The sequence below is a fragment of the Daktulosphaira vitifoliae genome, unplaced genomic scaffold (genome assembly GCF_025091365.1).
Source record: "Daktulosphaira vitifoliae isolate Bord-2020 unplaced genomic scaffold, ASM2509136v1 Scaffold_3, whole genome shotgun sequence".
Taxonomy (NCBI): Eukaryota; Metazoa; Arthropoda; class Insecta; order Hemiptera; family Phylloxeridae; genus Daktulosphaira; species Daktulosphaira vitifoliae.
Genome location: NW_026099574.1, coordinates 45,740,647 through 45,759,769, shown reverse-complemented (window position 1 = coordinate 45,759,769; position 19,123 = coordinate 45,740,647). Strand labels below are relative to the sequence as shown.

At 30.8% G+C, this 19,123-nt stretch overlaps 1 protein-coding gene across 3 annotated transcripts in view; it reads right to left on the bottom strand.

The window, feature by feature from the left end:
• The window catches only part of LOC126902626 (neurotrypsin-like), a 54,680-nt gene that overhangs the window by 17,984 nt on the left and 17,573 nt on the right, over positions 1–19,123 (bottom strand). Inside the window, exon 4 of one of the 3 annotated variants that reach the window (XM_050680089.1) lies at positions 8,474–8,581. The exons of the other annotated variants lie outside the window; for them this stretch is intronic. Within the exon in view, the coding sequence (XP_050536046.1) occupies positions 8,489–8,581 (93 nt within the window). The 3' untranslated portion in view covers positions 8,474–8,488. Of the gene's footprint in view, positions 1–8,473; positions 8,582–19,123 lie in introns of those variants that run through there. 3 annotated transcript variants of the gene reach the window in all.

The following is a 19,123-nucleotide window of genomic DNA, read 5'->3' as shown; positions in this document are numbered from 1 at the left end:
ATAAGCGGGGTTTAAAAAAATTATCTTTTTCATCTTAGATTTTGAAAATGTTCCGGAAATACTGACACTTATATATAAATATATCTTAAATTAAAGTTTATGTATTACAAATTAAGTTGAAAAAAAAATTAACATCTGAACTAGCCATCGTGGTGAAAATAGTCACTGTATTCAAAAATATACTATATTTGTGGGTTTTGTATTTTATTTTATATACCTTACAAGGGGAGTACACAGATTTTTATAAATGTTACAAATTTTTTTGGTCGACGGAAGCGACGTATGGTTGCCGAGTAAGTAACACTTATGTCTTATACGCTTGGGATTCAAGGTTCAATCCCGCTTGAGACTATGAATTTTCTGCATTTTTTTCTTAATATTTTTTGAGTTAGAAAAAAGTTTTCAACTCATTTGATTTCAATAACATTTAGATTCAATAATTTAGATTGAATAATTTCAATAAAGATCAAGGATCCCATCATTGTAATCAATCCTCGTGAGAAGAAATTTCCTATTCATATTATAATTATTTTAACATATGATTTTATATGTGACTATCATTTATGTTCTTAACTATTACTTGACCTATTTTTACAATAAAAATGCAAAAAAATCGAGCTTTTTTGATAAATTTACTATAAATAGTAATTATAAAATTTCTTGAATGCATATTAATATAAACTATAACATTTTTTAAATTCTTATAGAATTTTCTATTTAATGATGTCCATTTCAAACTTGTAAGTTGAGCTAAAAGTTATGATAACAAGTTGAACTATATTTATTATAAGTTTTCACAAAAAAATATCCAAAGGACCCAAAAAATAGGTTAAAATGTCATTTTGCATTGATTATTTGTAACATATTAAAAATTAGATCAGTATTATTATATTATAGATATAATTTTTTTTTTTTGTTTTAATTATTTTTTTTATATGTTAATACTTATTTTTTACTAGTTATTAATAATATTAAAAATTAAAAGTGATAGAGAAAGTTTAACTACAGATTTGAAAACAGCGCGAAAAGTTGAAATAGAAAAGTATATTTTTGCTTCTGATAAAAGTTCCTTGTAGTCCAATGTATTTATTCATTAGTAACAAACAGTTTTTATTGAAAAATATTGCATCAAGTACTTTAAATATTTATACACGTCAAAAGTAAAGAAATATACAACTACTTTAATATTTTTATAACTTCTCTGTATAAATTACAATATTAAATTATTGAATAACAATATCATACTAAATTTAATTACTATTATTAGTATTTATTCATATATTATATTTTTAAATCAACTAACCACTATCAGGATATAATTAAGGAACTAGGAGTAGATTTTTCTTTTGTAATTATTCGCCAATTTCTTAGAATTAAACACTACAAACAGAGTGGCATCGAAGTGTTTTTTATGATAATGATTTTAATCACTGTCAGATATCATTTATACTTGTCCTATCTATGCCACGTCTACACTGTGCATCGATCATACTGTGCTACCCTTTTTTTATATGATTTTTTTAATAGAGAAATAAAATCCTTGATATCAAACATTATTTTAGAAATTATTCTTTAAACGTATTTATAGTCTCAGTATCCATTAATATTGATTTCTTCATTAATTAATTTTAATCTCTGGGAAAAAACATTCATATTGTTGGATAGGCAGCCAACAAAGACAACCCCATTTTATGTGTTTGTATTTTTCATAGATATGACTTTGTATGGCGTGTATTCTATCTGATCACTTAATTTAGAATATCTTTTTAATGTAGTCTATCGTTCAACTGTTTCGTTGATTGCGCCATTCTAAGTAAAAAAATAATAAGGTTTTAAACAACTCTAAACATAAACTATACTAGTAAAAACAGACAGTAGAAAACAGTTGAAACGAAATATATATCTAAATGTATTACTTGCTTTATTTTATATCAAAAGACAGAAAGTATAGACATGTACAAATTCTTTAGGACAACTAATAGAAATAATCAGACTAATCGTGTTTGGTATAATCACATTATAAGTGAATGAGCCTGAAAATGGTAAAACGATTTTTTATAGTAGTCGGATATTTTGTTCAGATAAGTTTGGGTTGGTTCGAATATTATACACACAATCATCGCGATATGGATACTTCAAAGAGCATTATAGTAATGCTATACTTTTGATATTAGGAATATGTTTACCAAAGCGTTTGATAATCAAAGATAAAATTCTTAGCAATGATAGCCAAACCTTAAAAATGAATAATAAATATACAGCTTCATAATTATTCTCATAAAATGTAGACGCTTATGAGCGTTATTATATAGTGATATCTTTGATGTTAAGAATATACTTACTTAAGCGTCTGATAACCGGTAGGAAAATTTTTTAAAAATGCAGTACATTTAATGTTAATAATGTGTAGATAGCGTCACAATTTTACTACTACAATTTTTCTCATAAAATACAAACGCTTATGAGCGTTATAGTATTGTGATACCTTTGATTTCGGCAATATGATTACATAAGAGTCTGAAAGTCAATAATATGATTCATTCTAAACGTTGTTAGTTGACATTGGGTTTCATCCACACCCCTTCCATTGAATTAAGTTATTTTATGTTGGATTTACCACTCACTCTCCACCCAAATAGTGATGGGATGCGGTAGGGTTGAGTAACAACGATTGTATGTAAGACATTCACGATGATTGTGGTGACAATTACTTAATTGTAATGGCTATTACAATGAAAACAATGGCATCATAGAGTCTGTTAACAAGATAGTTGAGTCGTCCTAGGAATAGTCAAGGACAATTATAGGACCGTGGTGAAGGCGGCCGCTACTTAACACTATTCAATGTAATGCATATGTTTAATATTAAACGTATTATATTTAATATAAATGTGCATTACCATATCCTCTAGACTATAGATCAATTTACATGGGGTTTACGTTTACCCCATTATCGATTGGAGGGTAACGCATAACAAGAACAGCTCCGCAATTTTGAATAATCCACCTCTCCACCCATTCCTTGAATTGCGAATAATTTAAGTTATAATACGCATACGCAGGTAGTCCAAACTTTTGTTGAATTTCTATACCACCACTACGAAGATTCCCTTGACTTTAGGTACGCTTGTATTGGGATTAACGAGGGAGGCCAGTGGTTACACTAAGTTTATGATAAGGGGACCCGTAAGTTGAGTTAGGTATATAGGGGAGGTCCTAGTCTATATCAGGATTCCCTTTGAACATTTGTATAGGTTAATCTACTCGGGTTATTGATGACATTAATCGTTTAAAATCTGCACTAGAGCCTTTTTCGGTTTCATTACCACCGGGTTTTAAATTGATCCACTTGGGTAAAATTTCTACTAATTTTTCTCGACCGCTAAAAATTATATTTAATTCTAAAATGTTGCATTAAGCGTCCTATTCGCTTTTTCTAATGTTAAGAAATCTATCCCTAGTGTCATCTCAACATTAAATATTATTCGTGATAAAACTCCTCTTGAACGTTCACGTTAAGGACAAGGTCACTAAATATTATAATGCGTACCCGAACCGGCTAAAAGCACTTAATACGCTATACGTGAAGCGTATACGGCGGCGGCGGTAGGAATATTGAATAAATATTAATACATACGTATATATATACAGGGTGATTCATTAAGGATAAGACACTCGTTTACTCAATAACTATTGAAAATTTTAAATTTTTGGTAAGGAAAATATTGTTTGATTCAAAAAACACTACAATAATATGTAGTAAAAATATGATATTTTTCATCCCTTCAAGGTTAAAAAGATTAACTTGAGTTTTAGCTTCGATGCGAAGCTGAGAAGGTATTAATTTTACTATGATGTGTTTTTTTTTTTTTTTTTTTTTTTTTTTTTTTGTGTCTGTATACGCTCAATCTCAGCTCTCACTGAACCGATTTTGATGAAAAATATGTCAAAAGATCACAAATCGTATCTAGTTGAAGACATTACCCTCAAAAATTGAAAAAAAATACCTCGTTCCCCGTAAACGGGGGAAATCCCCCAAAAATTTACAAATTTAAAAATCGCTAATTTTCGATATTTTTTCATTTTTTTTTTTACTTAAAATTACCATAACTTTTTTAAAAATGATCGAATCAATATAATTTTTTTTTTTTTATAGATACCGTAGATATTTACCTATCATTTTATATATTTTTTTTTATAAATTTGACTCTTTCCCTGCCCACAGAAAGGGATTCAAAATGACAACTTTTTCACAAAAAATTAACTTTTTCAAAATAACTTTTGAAAATGTTCCGGAAATACTGACACTTTTATATATATCTTAAATTAAAGCTTATGTAATATATTTTAATTTGAAAAAAAAAATTGACCTATGGATTTGTCTTCATTGTAAAAATGACTACCGTATTCAAAAATTTGCTATTTTTGTGTTAAAATTCTGGGTTTTGTANAAATTAATATTAAATATTATATCAAATCAGTATTAATTTAAAACAATTTTTTTTGTTCTTAATTATTTTTTTTTATATGTAAAAACTATTTTTTAATAATATTAAAACTTAGAAGTTATAGAAAAAGTCTAATTGCACATTTTAAAACATCGCGAAAAGTTGATTTAGAATAGTATATTTTTGTTTCTGATGGAAGTTCCTTGTAGTCCAGTGTATAAAACTTATAACTTTGTTATTGTTATAACTTTATCAAAAATGACCAAATCAGTATATTTTTTTTTTATTTAGATGCATGTCTTTATCTATCATTTGGTTTCTGTTCCACAAGAGGGATTCAAAATAATAACTTGAGGGATTCAAAATATTAACTTTTTTTTTTTAGTTAAAGTAAATCATTAAAATTAATTCAGTTCTGGATATTTGAATTGTAGAATCTTTTTAAATATCAAAAATTACTTAGAAATAATTACTATGATTTCTATTTAAGTGTTCTATTACGATAAAAATGCAAAAAATAATGAGTTTTTCTGATAAATTTACAATAAATAATAATTATAAAACTTTCTGACTGCATATTAATCTTAAAAATAACATTGTTTTAATTCTCATAAAATTTTCTATTTAATGATTCATTCTAGTCAACGAAGGAGTAATTTTGGAGAATAGCAGAAAAAATTCCCAACAAATTTTTTTTTTTTTGTTTTAATTAGGCAATTGGTGGATTATTCCAAAAGCAACATCAACTCTTATTTCTTTAATTATATCATGATTAGTAGTTCTTTGATTTTAAAATATAATATATGAATATATACTAATTATAATTATTAAATTTAGTATGAAATTGATATTTAATATTGTAATTTAAACGGAGAAATTATAAAAATAATAAAGAAGTTATATTTTGCTTTACTTTTACGTGTATAAAAATTTAAAGGGCTTGATACAATAATTTTCAATAAAAACTGTTTGTTACTATAAAAAAATGCACTGGACTACAAGGAACTTTCATCAGAAGCAAAAATATACTTTTCTAAATCAACTTTTCACGTTGTTTTCACATCTGCAAGTAGACTTTATCTATCAGTTCTAATTTTTTATATTATTACTAATTACATATAAAATAATAATTAAAAGAAAAAAAAATTATTACTGATTTGATTTTTAATATGTTAAAAATAATCAGTCCAAATTTTCAATTTTAACCTATTTTTTTGGTTCTTTAAAGTTGATGAAAAATTTTTGATAAAGATTTATGAAAGTTTATAGTAAAATAAATTGAATATATTACCATAACTTTTAGCTCAATTACAAGTTTAAAATTGACTTCTAGGCCAGTCAACAAAGGAAAAATTGCGGATAAAATTTCTAAACTTTAAAAGTTGAATTAAAATATGTATAATGACATACTAATAGTCCTCAAGATTGGAATTGAGCTTTTTTTTTACAGCCTCGCAAAAGTTCAAAAATATGAGCTTTCTTAATTTTCTCAAAAAAAAATATTTAACTTACAAAAAAAAGTTTCGTACAAAAGTTGTTTAAAAGACAATTATAAATAAAAAAATTATCTTATATTTTTTCATTTAAACAAATATTTTTCGAGTTACATTACATTTAATATGAGTAATAAAATTTATATTCCATTTTTTTCATTTTACGGTTACTTTTTATCATGTTATACTTACATTAGACACAATGTTATAAATGCATATGTGTGTATGTGTGAGTTTATTTATTTATTGTATCATTAAAGTGTAGTGTATATTGAGATACAACCGATAGAGTAGGTAATTGATTTGACGCTATATTATTTAAACCCAACTAAACGCTAAATTGTACATTCCGAAACAACAATCATATTATGTCAATTGCCACCGGAATTTCTGGTAATATTTTTCTTTTTCTTTGCCTTAATCCCAACTACTTGGGGTCGGCCACCCTTATCCTAAGCTTCCACTTGACACGATCTCCCACATCTTCTACGCTCACATCAGCTGTCCTCAAATCGCATTCAATAGCATCCCTCCATCTCTTTTTTGGTCCTCCTCTATTTCTTTTTCCTTCCACATTCATTTCTATAACTATTCTATGAGCTTCCGATTCCTCTCTCCTCATAACATTACTAAACCNTCTTCTTTCCTCATACCATGACTAAACAATCTAAGTCTATTTTCTGTCATCTTATCCACGATTGACGCAACACCTATACTTCCTCTTATATGCTCGTTCCTTATCCTATCTTCTCTAGTCACTCCACTCATCCAACTAAGCATTTTCATCTCTGCTACACTTATTCTCTGCTCTACTTTCTTATCAACCTCCCAACACTATGAACCATACATCATAGCTGGCCTCACAATTTCATACTAAATTTAAAAACTATAATTAGTATTTATTCATATATTATATTTTAAAATCAAAGAACTACTAATCAGGATATAATTAAAGAAATAAGAGTTCATGTTGCTTTTAAAATATTTCACCAATTTCTCTAAAGGAAACACTATCTACAGATTTGCATCGAAGCGTTTCTTATGATAGTGATTTTAATCACTGTCAGATATCATCTATACTTGTCCCATCTATGCCTCGTCCACACTGTGCCTCGACCCCACTGTGCTACCGTTTTTAATATTATATTTAACTTTATAATGCTATAACTTATTGAAAAGTGTATGGATCCACACAATTTTTTTATGAGAAATAATATTTTTTAATAAACCCTCTTTCATTCGACATACTTTATCTTAATCAGGATATTACAAAGGAACTAGCAGATCATGTAGCTTTTGGAATAATCCACAATTTTTTTAAAATTAAACACTATCTAAAGATTTGCATCGAAGCGTTTATTTTTGATAGTGATTTTAATCGCTGTCAGATATCATTATACTTGATCCAACTATACCACGGCACCACTGTGCCGCGACCCCCCTGTGCTGGGTTTTTAAAATGCATTTTACACACTAAGTACTGCACTTAGAGCAATAACACCCATTATAAAAACGAAAGAGAACAATATTTTGGAGATGATCTCAAATGCGTTTTTAAAGATATTGTATTAGTAAAGAGTTATAATTTATTGTAGTTTAATAGAAAAGTACATTTTCAAATTCAATTATCAAGCTTAATATTAGGTTACTCCCAAAATGGCTATAAGATTGTCTTCGAAATATTGCCCTCTTTCAATTTTGTAATAGATGTTAAAGCTCTAAATATAATACAGAGTGAGTAAAATGCATTCTTTTTTTAAATGAGAACACATATCTTGAATTTAATAAAAATTTTGAGTTTTTAATTTAATAGTAAATGGCATTTGAATTTTTAATATAACTTTATTCGTTTATTAAATATAAACATTTAAAGTTTCAAATTTTTGGGTTAATATACATGTATAATACACTAGGGATTAAAATTACAGGTAGCTAATTGGTTTTTAATGACATCGATATTAGCAGGTACAAAGCATTGTTATTATCAATGGTAGTAAGGCACATTGTTGTGAGTTTATAAATACACTAACTGACAATACAGAATGTATATCTATTGATAGTCATAATTGATTATGAACAATCCGTGACTGTGACAGCAATGACATAAAAAAACAATTAGCTACCTGTAATTTTAATCCCTAGTGTATTATACATGTATATTAACTCAAAAATTTGAAACTTTAAATGTTTATATTTAATAAACGAATAAAGTTATATTAAAAATTCAAATGCCATTTACTAATAAATTAAAAACTCAAAAATTTTATTAAATTCAAAATATGTGTTCTCATTTAAAAAAACTCAAGATAATGTTTTTTAACCTTGAAGGGATGAAAAATATCATATTTTTACTACATATTATTGTAGTGTTTTTTGAATCAAACAATATTTTCCTTACCAAAAATTTAAAATTTTCAATAGTTACTGAGTAAACGAGTGTCTTATCCTTAATGAATCACCCTGTATAGTAAACTGATTTAAGTACGAAAATGTATCATACACGAGGTACAGCCGTAATTTTTTGGGCCTCGAATGAGTCTCATATCGTCATTTTTCGTCATTACCTCCACGTGCTGTGAGAGGGTAATTTGCGCGTATGCTTCTTCCTTGGATGTGGTAGCCGTTTCTCAGACTCCCTCTCTAGAATGAAACCATAATTCATGTTACTCGTTACAACGTAATTAATAATACAAATGGTTTTATAGGACCCGGTTGTTAAAAGCTATAACGAACGCGTTGATATAGAGTGTACACTACTTGTCTATCACTGTCGTTGCAATTTTATATGTAGCAGCGGTGGCGCCTTGCGCGCGTGATAAAGATTGTATAGGCAAACAACTCATTAATCTACTTGATTTAATATTAAAAAAATAACTAATGAAGTGGAAATCTACATTTGTGTGCGCTATTGACAATTTATGATAACCGGGTGAGTAATTCACAGCTATCGAACTGTGTGATTGAAATAACTCGGAGAAAAGGGAATGTGAAGGAAACCTAGCTGTCTTATTTGAAAAATACAATAAAAAAATAAGCATACAGGTGAAGCTAATATAAAAGTGTTAAAATCAATTCAGCAAATAGTTTTCTTACCTTGATTCAATGTAAGACCAGTTAAGATCCTTATCGGGGAGACAGTTGACACGACTTACGTCGCAATATTGTAGTCGACACTGTTTTTGAGGATAGAGACCTGTGAGCTGTATATTATCAATAACAACAGGTTATTTAAAAAACAAAAAAACCGAAAAGACGAACACAGTTAATAATAATCTTCGCATAATAATGTTATTTCGGTACGTTTCGTTGGCGTCGGCGATGTGGTGTCCGGTATGACCCTAAACGTCGAAAAATTATCAGCGTTGATGGCGACGGTGCGCGGGTGTGGATCGGTTTTTTGAGTTCAGTCGTGCGACACATCCGGAGCCGGTGACGTACATCATCGACGTTGTTACTTTAACAACGAGAAGAAGACTCAACGTATCATATACGGTGAATCTTCGTCGACCGTGTGGCACATGTTGAACTGATAATCATATAATCACTGATAATGATCAGTCAAACAAAAATACTCATAGTAGGGCGAAGCCTGATAAAGGTGGCACGAGTGGTGGGGCCATGTCACAATAAAAATTTGATTATATATAAATATAATATTGGTGATACGCGCGCATGTACGGGTACGAAAACCAAAAAAAAAATTATACAGGAATAGTGTTTTCAACGCGTGGTGGGCGGGGCTGGTTGAATGTGTTACAACAGTCTAGTTTCAAGACCATAGACGACGGGATACGCGATAATAATAACGCATGGTACGTGGAGAGTTACAAACAAACATACATACAGATGAAACTAATATAATCCTGTTGAAAGGTTAATATGTTCTACTGATAAAACCTGATACTTTGAGTCCTATTCTAACTACTAACTCATATTAAGGTTGTATACTAACTAAGTCATTTATGAAGTTTAAACTAAAATATCTTCTAGTTTAGTATTATTATGTTAATAAAATTATCATTTATAACAATGAATTTTCGAATAAAATTTTAGACACAATTAAACAGTATGAGTCACAAATATACAAATTGTATAACAAATTCAATTACTTTTGATCGAATTAATATTTTATTAAAATTTCTTTTTTAAAAATAATTTTATACTTCAAGACTATACAAAAAAATTACACACAATAACATATTAATTTATTTTAAAAAAATAAAAAATGTTTAATTTACAAAAAATAATAAAAACATTTCAAGATATCTATTTTGTAGAATAGTTTTCAATAAAAAATTTGGTAAACAAATACAAAAAGTATTTTAATAATTTTTAAGTAGTAAATTCTTTGTAGCATTTTTAAGTTTATAAAAATTTGAATTTTCGTGTTTAATTTATGATATTAAACTATAACGACTCTTAGCTTGTAATTGGAGACTGAACTACATCGAAGATCAGCATATAGGCGTTATATTAAATTTGTACAATTGTTACGAACTCGTATTATTATAGCATTACGCTAGTGGGGTTAAGTAATTGAGTTCATTAGTGTGGACAACTAATAGTTTAGATGAGCTATTCTCATTAGTGTTGGAACCGTTGTTAGAATAAAGTGTCACATAATTATAAAAACTTATTAATGATTATCTAAAGACTATTCATATATAATTCATATGATAATTGTAATTCCTAAAATTAAATTATATTATTGTAGTTATTCGTAAAAGTTAAAAGTATTGCAATTCACATAATTATTTACAGTCCACTTCAACACGTTATCGTGTCTCATCCTAGGCGGGACACAACAACTGGTGGCAGAGGAAAAGCAGGAGACTCTTCTAGGAGAAGATCAAATTGGTGAGCGGAGTGCGTGTGTTGTACTATAATTAATACATCAAAAGATAAATGTATATACATATAAATAGTTGTATATATACTATCTCATATAATTACCCGCAGGGAAATCCGCAAGGATTACGGGACTAACAACCCCGCGGACCCTAGTTATTTCAGTGGGGGTGGCAACACGTATCACTGCTCTTAGCCGGTCATGACTTTGGTTAGTTGGGACCGGTAGGCCTGGGCATACCTGCTTGCTAACAGCGAATAGGCCCCCCTAACCTAGCCATACCAAGTGAAAGGGTTACTAACTTGTCACGGATAGTTAGCCGAAAGGTAAAGTGACCATTGGGGTTCTCTATGGCACTTGGTGCACCATAGAGTATACAGCCTTATCACAGTATCGAGCTCTGCTGTGACGGATCTGGGACGGCGCAGAACTCCAATTGGAAGCCTACAATCCGATCAAGTACAAACGGATGGTCACTCATATACCAGGGCTGCCAAAATAGTCCAAGAAGATCTTGAAAATTTTGGAAAAACAAAAACCAGGGCTGAACACGGTGATAAGGACAGTCCACCATGAGACAGAGGTTGGTCCCAAAGGACAAACTTTGTTCCTAAGTGTGGATGAAAATAGAATAGTCAAACTGGAAGAATTGAAGCGCAGTCCATATTTTGGAATGAGCAGAGTTTGCTTCACAGACTGTGTTGCCAAGCAGCCACCAGCCCAGAAGGATGTGAAAAAATCTACTCCTCAAAAATTTGGGAAAATGAAGGCTGAGGAATCACCAGTGCCACTCGGAAAAGGAGGTAAGGCACAGGTAAGAAACAAATGGACACACTTCACTCCTGCCTCGAAAGGGAAGGAAGGATGTGTGCTACGTAAGGGAAGGGGACCCAGGAAACCGCCACCCTCAATAACAGCCACAGCTGAGGGAAACCTCTCCACGGATCCAAAAAGAAATGTGGAGAGCGAACCTAAGGTACGGTCGCCACTTGGGGACGGCGGAGGGACACCACCCATAGGGAGGGCTGTGTGACACAGGGACTGTTTCAGACACCTGTATCACACCCAGTACAGCGTTCTTTCTCAAGCGTCAACATCAGTTTTTTCTGAATGGCTGACAATAGAATTCAATTCACGCAAATAAACCTGCATCACAGTAAAGGGACCAGTAGTGTATTACTAAGGACACTAACTGAGAGGCATATAATACCCTTACAAATAGGACTTATTTAGGAACCATGGATAAATGATGACCAGATTAAGGGATTAAATCTAAGGAATTTTAAATTGTTTCATAAACAAGTAAATGAACCAAGAACTTGCATTTTGGTTAATAATAAAGTTAAAGTCGGCTTAATACTTAATCTATCAAGTGCAGACTTGACTATTATTAAAATAACACTAAATGATGGTAAAAATATTATAGCAGCTTCAGGATACCTACCATATGAGGTCACAGACCCAGGTAGGGACCTAACTATGCTCTTTAATTATTGCGAAAATGAAAAATTAGAACTAATCCTAGGTATGGATGCTAATGCACACCACACTATTTGAGGGAGCAGTAACATCAACCAAAGAGGAAAGGTTATAATGGATCTATTGACTACAAACCTTAGTATACTGAATAGAGGTACTGAACCTACATTTGTTATCAGGAACAGGCAGAAAGTCATTGATCTGACAGTTTGCTTAAAAGGGTTACTTCAAAAGATAGAAGGGTGGAAAGTGTCCTCCGAACCTTCTTGTTTTGATCATAGGCACTTACGATTCACTTTGGAAATTAACAAAGTTGAGACGAAGTACTATAGGAACCCGAAAAGAACAAACTGGGACAACTACAGGGCAGATCTTTCTCGTGACTTGAATAACCTACAGTTCAGATTGGGGTCGAGACAGAGTACTAAAAGGGCTGTAAATATACTACAGGGCTCCATTGTCTCGGCTTACAAAGAAAACTGTCCTTTAATAGAAAGAAAGGGTACAGGACAGGGTGTAGCTTGGTGGAATGCTCACCTGTCTAAATTAAGAAAGAGTTCACATAAGCTCTTAAATAAAGCAATGAAATCAGGTTTGGAACAACACTGAGAATCCTATAACGACTACAAATTTGCATTGAAAAAGTCTAAAAGAGAAAGCTGAAAGAAGTTCTGTGGGCATATGTAACAACTTCTTATAGCAACAAGTCTTCTGCGATCACTAAGGAATGGACCAAATAAAACTTTCGAGGCAATACTTCTGCCAGACGGAATGTTCACCAATAACGATAATGAAACATTATCACATTTGATGAACACACATTTTCCTGACTCTGCAATTAACAACAGAGAACAGGAACATGAAGCAAAGGACAAAAGTGTAACCTGTGCTGATTGGAGACTAACCAGGAAAGTGATAACCCCGAGTGGAATAAGATGGGCAATAAAAGCCTTTGGCAGTTTTAAAGCTGCAGGCTGTGACGAAATTTTCCTTGCACTTTACACGGTACCGTGTTTCCCTCAGCCGCACATCACGTTATCAACCTAAATGAAAGTGTATCAGGATCTGAATCATAAGTGCACGGTGGCCTAGTGGTAAGGTTTGTCTATACGACGCCTTGGGTCGCGGGTTCTAATCCCGTACCGTGCCTCTTTTTTCACATGATTTCCGGTACACTTTCTATAACCGGCCGTCAATCCCCGGGGGCCGTGTTATCTGGCGCCCAACGTGGGGATGAGAACATTCGGAATTCTCACTGTGGGGCGTGTAGCGGTCAGTCCTTCCCATTGTAGGTGGATGGAGGATATTAATGATATGAGCCGCAAAGCGTAAAAATTTACGCTGCACTCTTTCAAGCATCATAGAGTCGGTAGCTGTGTAAGGATCCCATAACACCATACTCAAGGATAGGGCGAACTAGTGAACAAAAAAAACTTTTTATTGGTCTTGAGAGATGAAATTCATGAGAAATTCTCTGAATAAAACCTAAAGTTTTCAGAGCCTTACAACATACTCTTCAATATGAAGTCGAAAATTTAAAGTAGGAGTAAGACGAAACTCAAGGTCAACTATAGAAGGAACAGAATAAATAGGATGGTTATGAATATAGTAAGTTGAAGATATAGGATTAGAAATACGTGAAAAAGTCATTTTATAACATTAAGAGGTATTAAAAGTCAAGCCAATTGATTCAGCCCAACTAACTAAGCGATCTAGATCAGTTTGAAGTAAAATAACATCGGAACTATTAGTAACTCGAATAAACAATTTGAAGTCATCTGTAAAAAGGATTATTTTAGCATGCTGTAAAACAGAATTTGCCCCATTTACAAAAATGGAAAAAAGAAGGGGAGATAGGATTGAACCTTTTGGGACACCGGAGGAGGGGGTTATCACTTAAATATGAAATTAACCAAGAGAGGAGTGGTTCATCAAAACCAGCATAGAATAGAAGTTCAGACAGAATATTAATATTCTGACAAGAATAGAATCGGTAATGAAAGATTGAAGTACAAGATTGCATGTTAAAGTAGATCGGCCATGACGGAAACCATGTTGTTCGTCAATAAGAAAGTTATTAGTACTAGATTTAATTGAATGAAAGACAAGGGACTAAAAAAGTTTTGATAAATGAGAAAGGTTAGAAATAGGACGATAATTAACTTGAGTAGGATCACCGGATTTAAAAAGAGGAGTAATAGAGGAAATTTTGAAATTGGTTGGAAACGATCATTCATCAAGAGATTTTTGGAAAAGCATCCAAAGTGGGAAAGATATCGAATGTCTTAAGTTAAATAGGAAGTTACCAGGAATACCGTCAGGCCCAATAGATTTATTATTATTAAGGTTAGATAGACTTTTAAAAACATCATCTATTGAAAAAGAGGTATTATTAGGAAGATCGTAAAATAAATAGGGGGGGTATTAAGAGAAGGGGAAGAGGATTGAGAATAGACTGAGGAAAAATGTTTACAAAACATGTTTAACATAGAAGTATACTATCGGAAACTGCGCCATTATAACTAACGCAATTAGGAAGAACAGAAGATTTATTTTTACGTACAAATTCCCAGAAGAATTTAGGGTTTGTAAGAAGGCAGATTTCAGCTTTAGCAGTATATGAACGAACATTTTTCTTAGAAAGATATTTATAGCATACACGGCATTGTGAATAATGACGATAGTTATCAAGAGAAGGGTTTTTTTTAAATTTATAATGAGCATACCTTTTTTCAAAAACAAGGTTTCTCAATTCAGAATTAAACCATGGAGGAAATGTGGAGGAATTGGATTTATGTTGAGGAACGAATTGTAAAATTGAAGAGTGAAGTGCATCCATGAAGTTACTGCTTGATCCACATTTAAAGAGGAAAAAGTTCACTTCCAATTATAGGAGTTTAAAAATTGTTAAATACTTAGATAATTAGCCAAATTAAAGTTAAAGAAAGATTTGGGTAAAGAGGAATTAGAGAACTGGTTAGTAACTGGAAAGGAAAGATTGAGAGCAGGGTGACAGGGGTCAATAGTAACACATGGTTCAGGAGCCAAGCTAACTAATATGTCAGGAACATTACTTAACACTAGATCTAAAAGTGAGCCATGTGAATTTAAAATACAGTTATGCTGGTAGGAACCATGAAAAGTAAATGTTTCAGGAATACAGGAGAAACGAGAAGGTATAAGAGAAGAATATATAACTCCACTAGCATCATTAGACCAATTAAATTCTGGCAAACTGAAATCACCACAAAAAATAAAAGAAAACTTTGGATAAAGATGGATAATATAATCAACGGAAGAGACATAGGCATCATAGAGGGACAAATCACTGGATGGAAGAAAGTAGACGGAGCTTATAACAAAAAAACGAGAATCTAATTTAAAGGAGACAAACAATTGTTCTACAGATTTATTGGGAACAGTAATTAAAAAAGATGGAATATCTTTACGTTCTGCAATAAGTACGCCGCTACCACGAGAACATGAACTACTTAAATATGAACAGTCACATCGGAAAACATTATAATTCGTGAGACCAAGTTCACTAGAATGAAATGAGTCATTTAACCAAGTTTCAGTGAGAAGTATAAAAATAAAATCAAAATATGCAACATTACACTTAAAGTTAAATAATTTTGTACGAAGACCTCGACAATTTTGATAGAGACCAAAATAATCTACAGTAGAAGACAATTGTTTTTTGAGGTAGAATTGCCGTTTTTTGAGCGTGATTTCACAATTGAAGGAAATCCATTGACGTAGGCGATGTTTATATCATTCTCGCCGTCGGCAAATCGACGATCAAATTCACGGTGACAGGATCGAAGAAGTTCACGTTCAAGAGGAGTTTTATCACAAACGATATTGAATGATAAGGTGACTCTAGGGATAGATTTCTTAGCATTTGAATAGGAGGATAAGACGCTTAATGCAACTTAGAACTAAAAATTTATTTTTAGCAGTCGAGGAGAATTGGTAGAAAATTATTAATGTAATTGTAGATGTTTATGTAATTAATTGAATTGGTATAAGTTTATGTTGTTTTTTATTTCTAAATTCCTTGTTTATCAATAATTGTATAATAACTTCTGTATGAACTGATTTAAATTTGTAATTCTGATTTCTTTTTTGTTATCTTACCTATATTGATTATCTAAACTGTTCTGAGCCCATTTGAGCGTATACCCATTAATAAATAAATAAATAAAATAAAATAAATGACTAGACATCAAATAAACACCCTGACTGATCTACTGGCAGGACATGGTCACCTGCTTAAACATCTTAACGCAATGAGGGTATCGGAATCACCATTGTGCAGGAAGTGTGGAGTAGAAGAGGAAGACTCATTTCACATCATGTGCGAATGTGACGCCTTGTCCACTCTAAGATCAAACTACTTGAGTAAACCTTTTTCTGAAAAAGAAGATATTAAAAACCTATAACCCAGAGAGATACTTAACTTCGCCAGAAAGACAGGACTCTTTGGTCATCTTTAGAGGTGACTTTATGGTTGGTAATGTATTAACACTTTGGTTATAACACTTAGGTGGGTAAACCGAATCAAGACAATTCGGTATGAGGTGCGCACAATGGACCAACAGGTCTGAGTGCATGGGCATTATGTCCACCTCGATAATAACTAAAACTAAAACTATCTCATATAATTAAAATATTTAACATTTAATGCGACATTTGGAGAAATTTGCTGTCTTAACAGTCAGCCTGACCGTGCCTATCATATTTAGTATTCGACACTTAACAAAAAAAAAATTACATATGGAATAATTACAAAAAAAATATTAGTGGAGCCAGCATATTTTGTATAGGCATGTAAAAGTGGAATACAAAAAAAAAATCACAATGATATAGTAACACACATAACATTGTTTTGAATAGATTACAGTGTATTCAGAAGAAAATTATATAAAAAAAAAAAATTATTTAATAACTATACACAGCACAGATATATTTTAATATATTTCTGTGGAGTTTCCATATGATCACCATATAACAATATCGCAGTATTTTAAAACGGGATTCAGATAATTACAACAAAATCAGCAAGGCCAGTCAATCAAACCAGAGTCGGTAATTCAACTGGTTAAGTGGTAAATATCCATTTAGTCAGATAGCCCTATAGAATACTAAGAATCCTGGTTGTGGAGCAAGAAAAAAAATTCGAAGTGAAATGTGCAACCATCAATGTTCACATTTTGTGAGTAGAACTGTTTAAATAAACTTATTTATCTAAATAGCTTAATATTACTATGACTGTTTATAATACAAGCTTAGTATAGTTATTATAGATATAATTCTTTTGTTTAAAGAAGTTGTAATATATAGCGACAAATAAATGTACGTTATCACATATTCTGAGTACATTATATTTACTTAAGAATAAAGTAAATCATAATTGTATTTAATTAATATTAATTAATGTAATTCGATAATTTTTTTTTAAATGTTTTTTCATTAATTTAATGATTACATTAAATCATTTATTTATATTCTTGACAAGAAAAAATTTATTAATTCTATTTAATAATTTTTCAACATTTCTCTCTTTCTCTCTTTCTAACAAGTATAACAAATTACAATTGGACTAATTTTTATCTTATACAAATGTTGTGCTTGCTATATTAAGAATATTGATAAATCTAAAATAAATAATTACGTAAATTTATATGTGCGGTCATAATAGTCATTATATGTAGTTATATGTATATTTAGATATAAATCATACAGGTATTTTATTTTATCTTATTTATATGTTATGTCAATACCCAATGACAAGGTATATATAGTGCATGAAACGATAATCCAGATATAATACCAAACTATCGAATAACGAGTTTACGTTCTAAATTAAATCCTGAACTAGTCTTAACACCTAATTTAATTGATCTAAAAGAGACTACAGACACGCAACAGATATTTAAAAATGCAGAAAATATGTTTTAAAACTTTTTACAGTAGCGCAATTTTGAGATTTTCTTAATTAAAAAAATTTAATGACATCAAATTCAAATAGATCATCAATTTCGGCTCTGTGAAAGCTAAGTATTTATAAAGATACAAAAAAATATTCATGGTTAATGAAATTATCATGATAAAATTTTAGTCAGTACTAATATTGTTATTAGTGTATAGCACTTCGCTACACATATATTTACTTTATGTAATAGAATGCTGATTGAATAAACATTCCATAGGGTAAGAACATTTGTAAGAACAAAATATTTTGTAATTTATTTTTCATTATTATATTAACATTTTAAAATCAGGAATTTCACTTAAGAAAAATAAGCTGAAATTTTTTTTTAACTTTTAATGAGAACATACATATTTTTGATGTTTTGCGTATTGATTTAACAATAAATAAAAACACCGATTGACGTATAAAAGAGAAAAATTATAGACGGTTTATTTAATAAAATGATATTTTTGCAGTTATAAATAAAGATTTTAATATGGGGGTTTTCATACAACATTTAAATTCTTTTTACCCATCGATTAAATTTACATATGAACAAGAAATAGAGGGAAAATTGCCTTTTTTGGATTTATTAGTTAAAAGAACAGAGGGGGAACTAAATTTTGAAATTTATCGGAAAAACACACACACGTTCAGATACATTCCGAACACATCGAACCACACCTGGCAACACAAATTGTCAGCTTTTAATAGTATGGTTTACAGATTAATTAATATTCCGATGAATAAAATAGATTATGATAAAGAATTGGTGGTTATAAAAGAAATAGCTAAATTTAATGGGTATAACGAAAACATAATTTCAAAATTAGTCCGAACACAAAAGTGGAAAAAAGAAAGGAGGGCAGCTAGTACA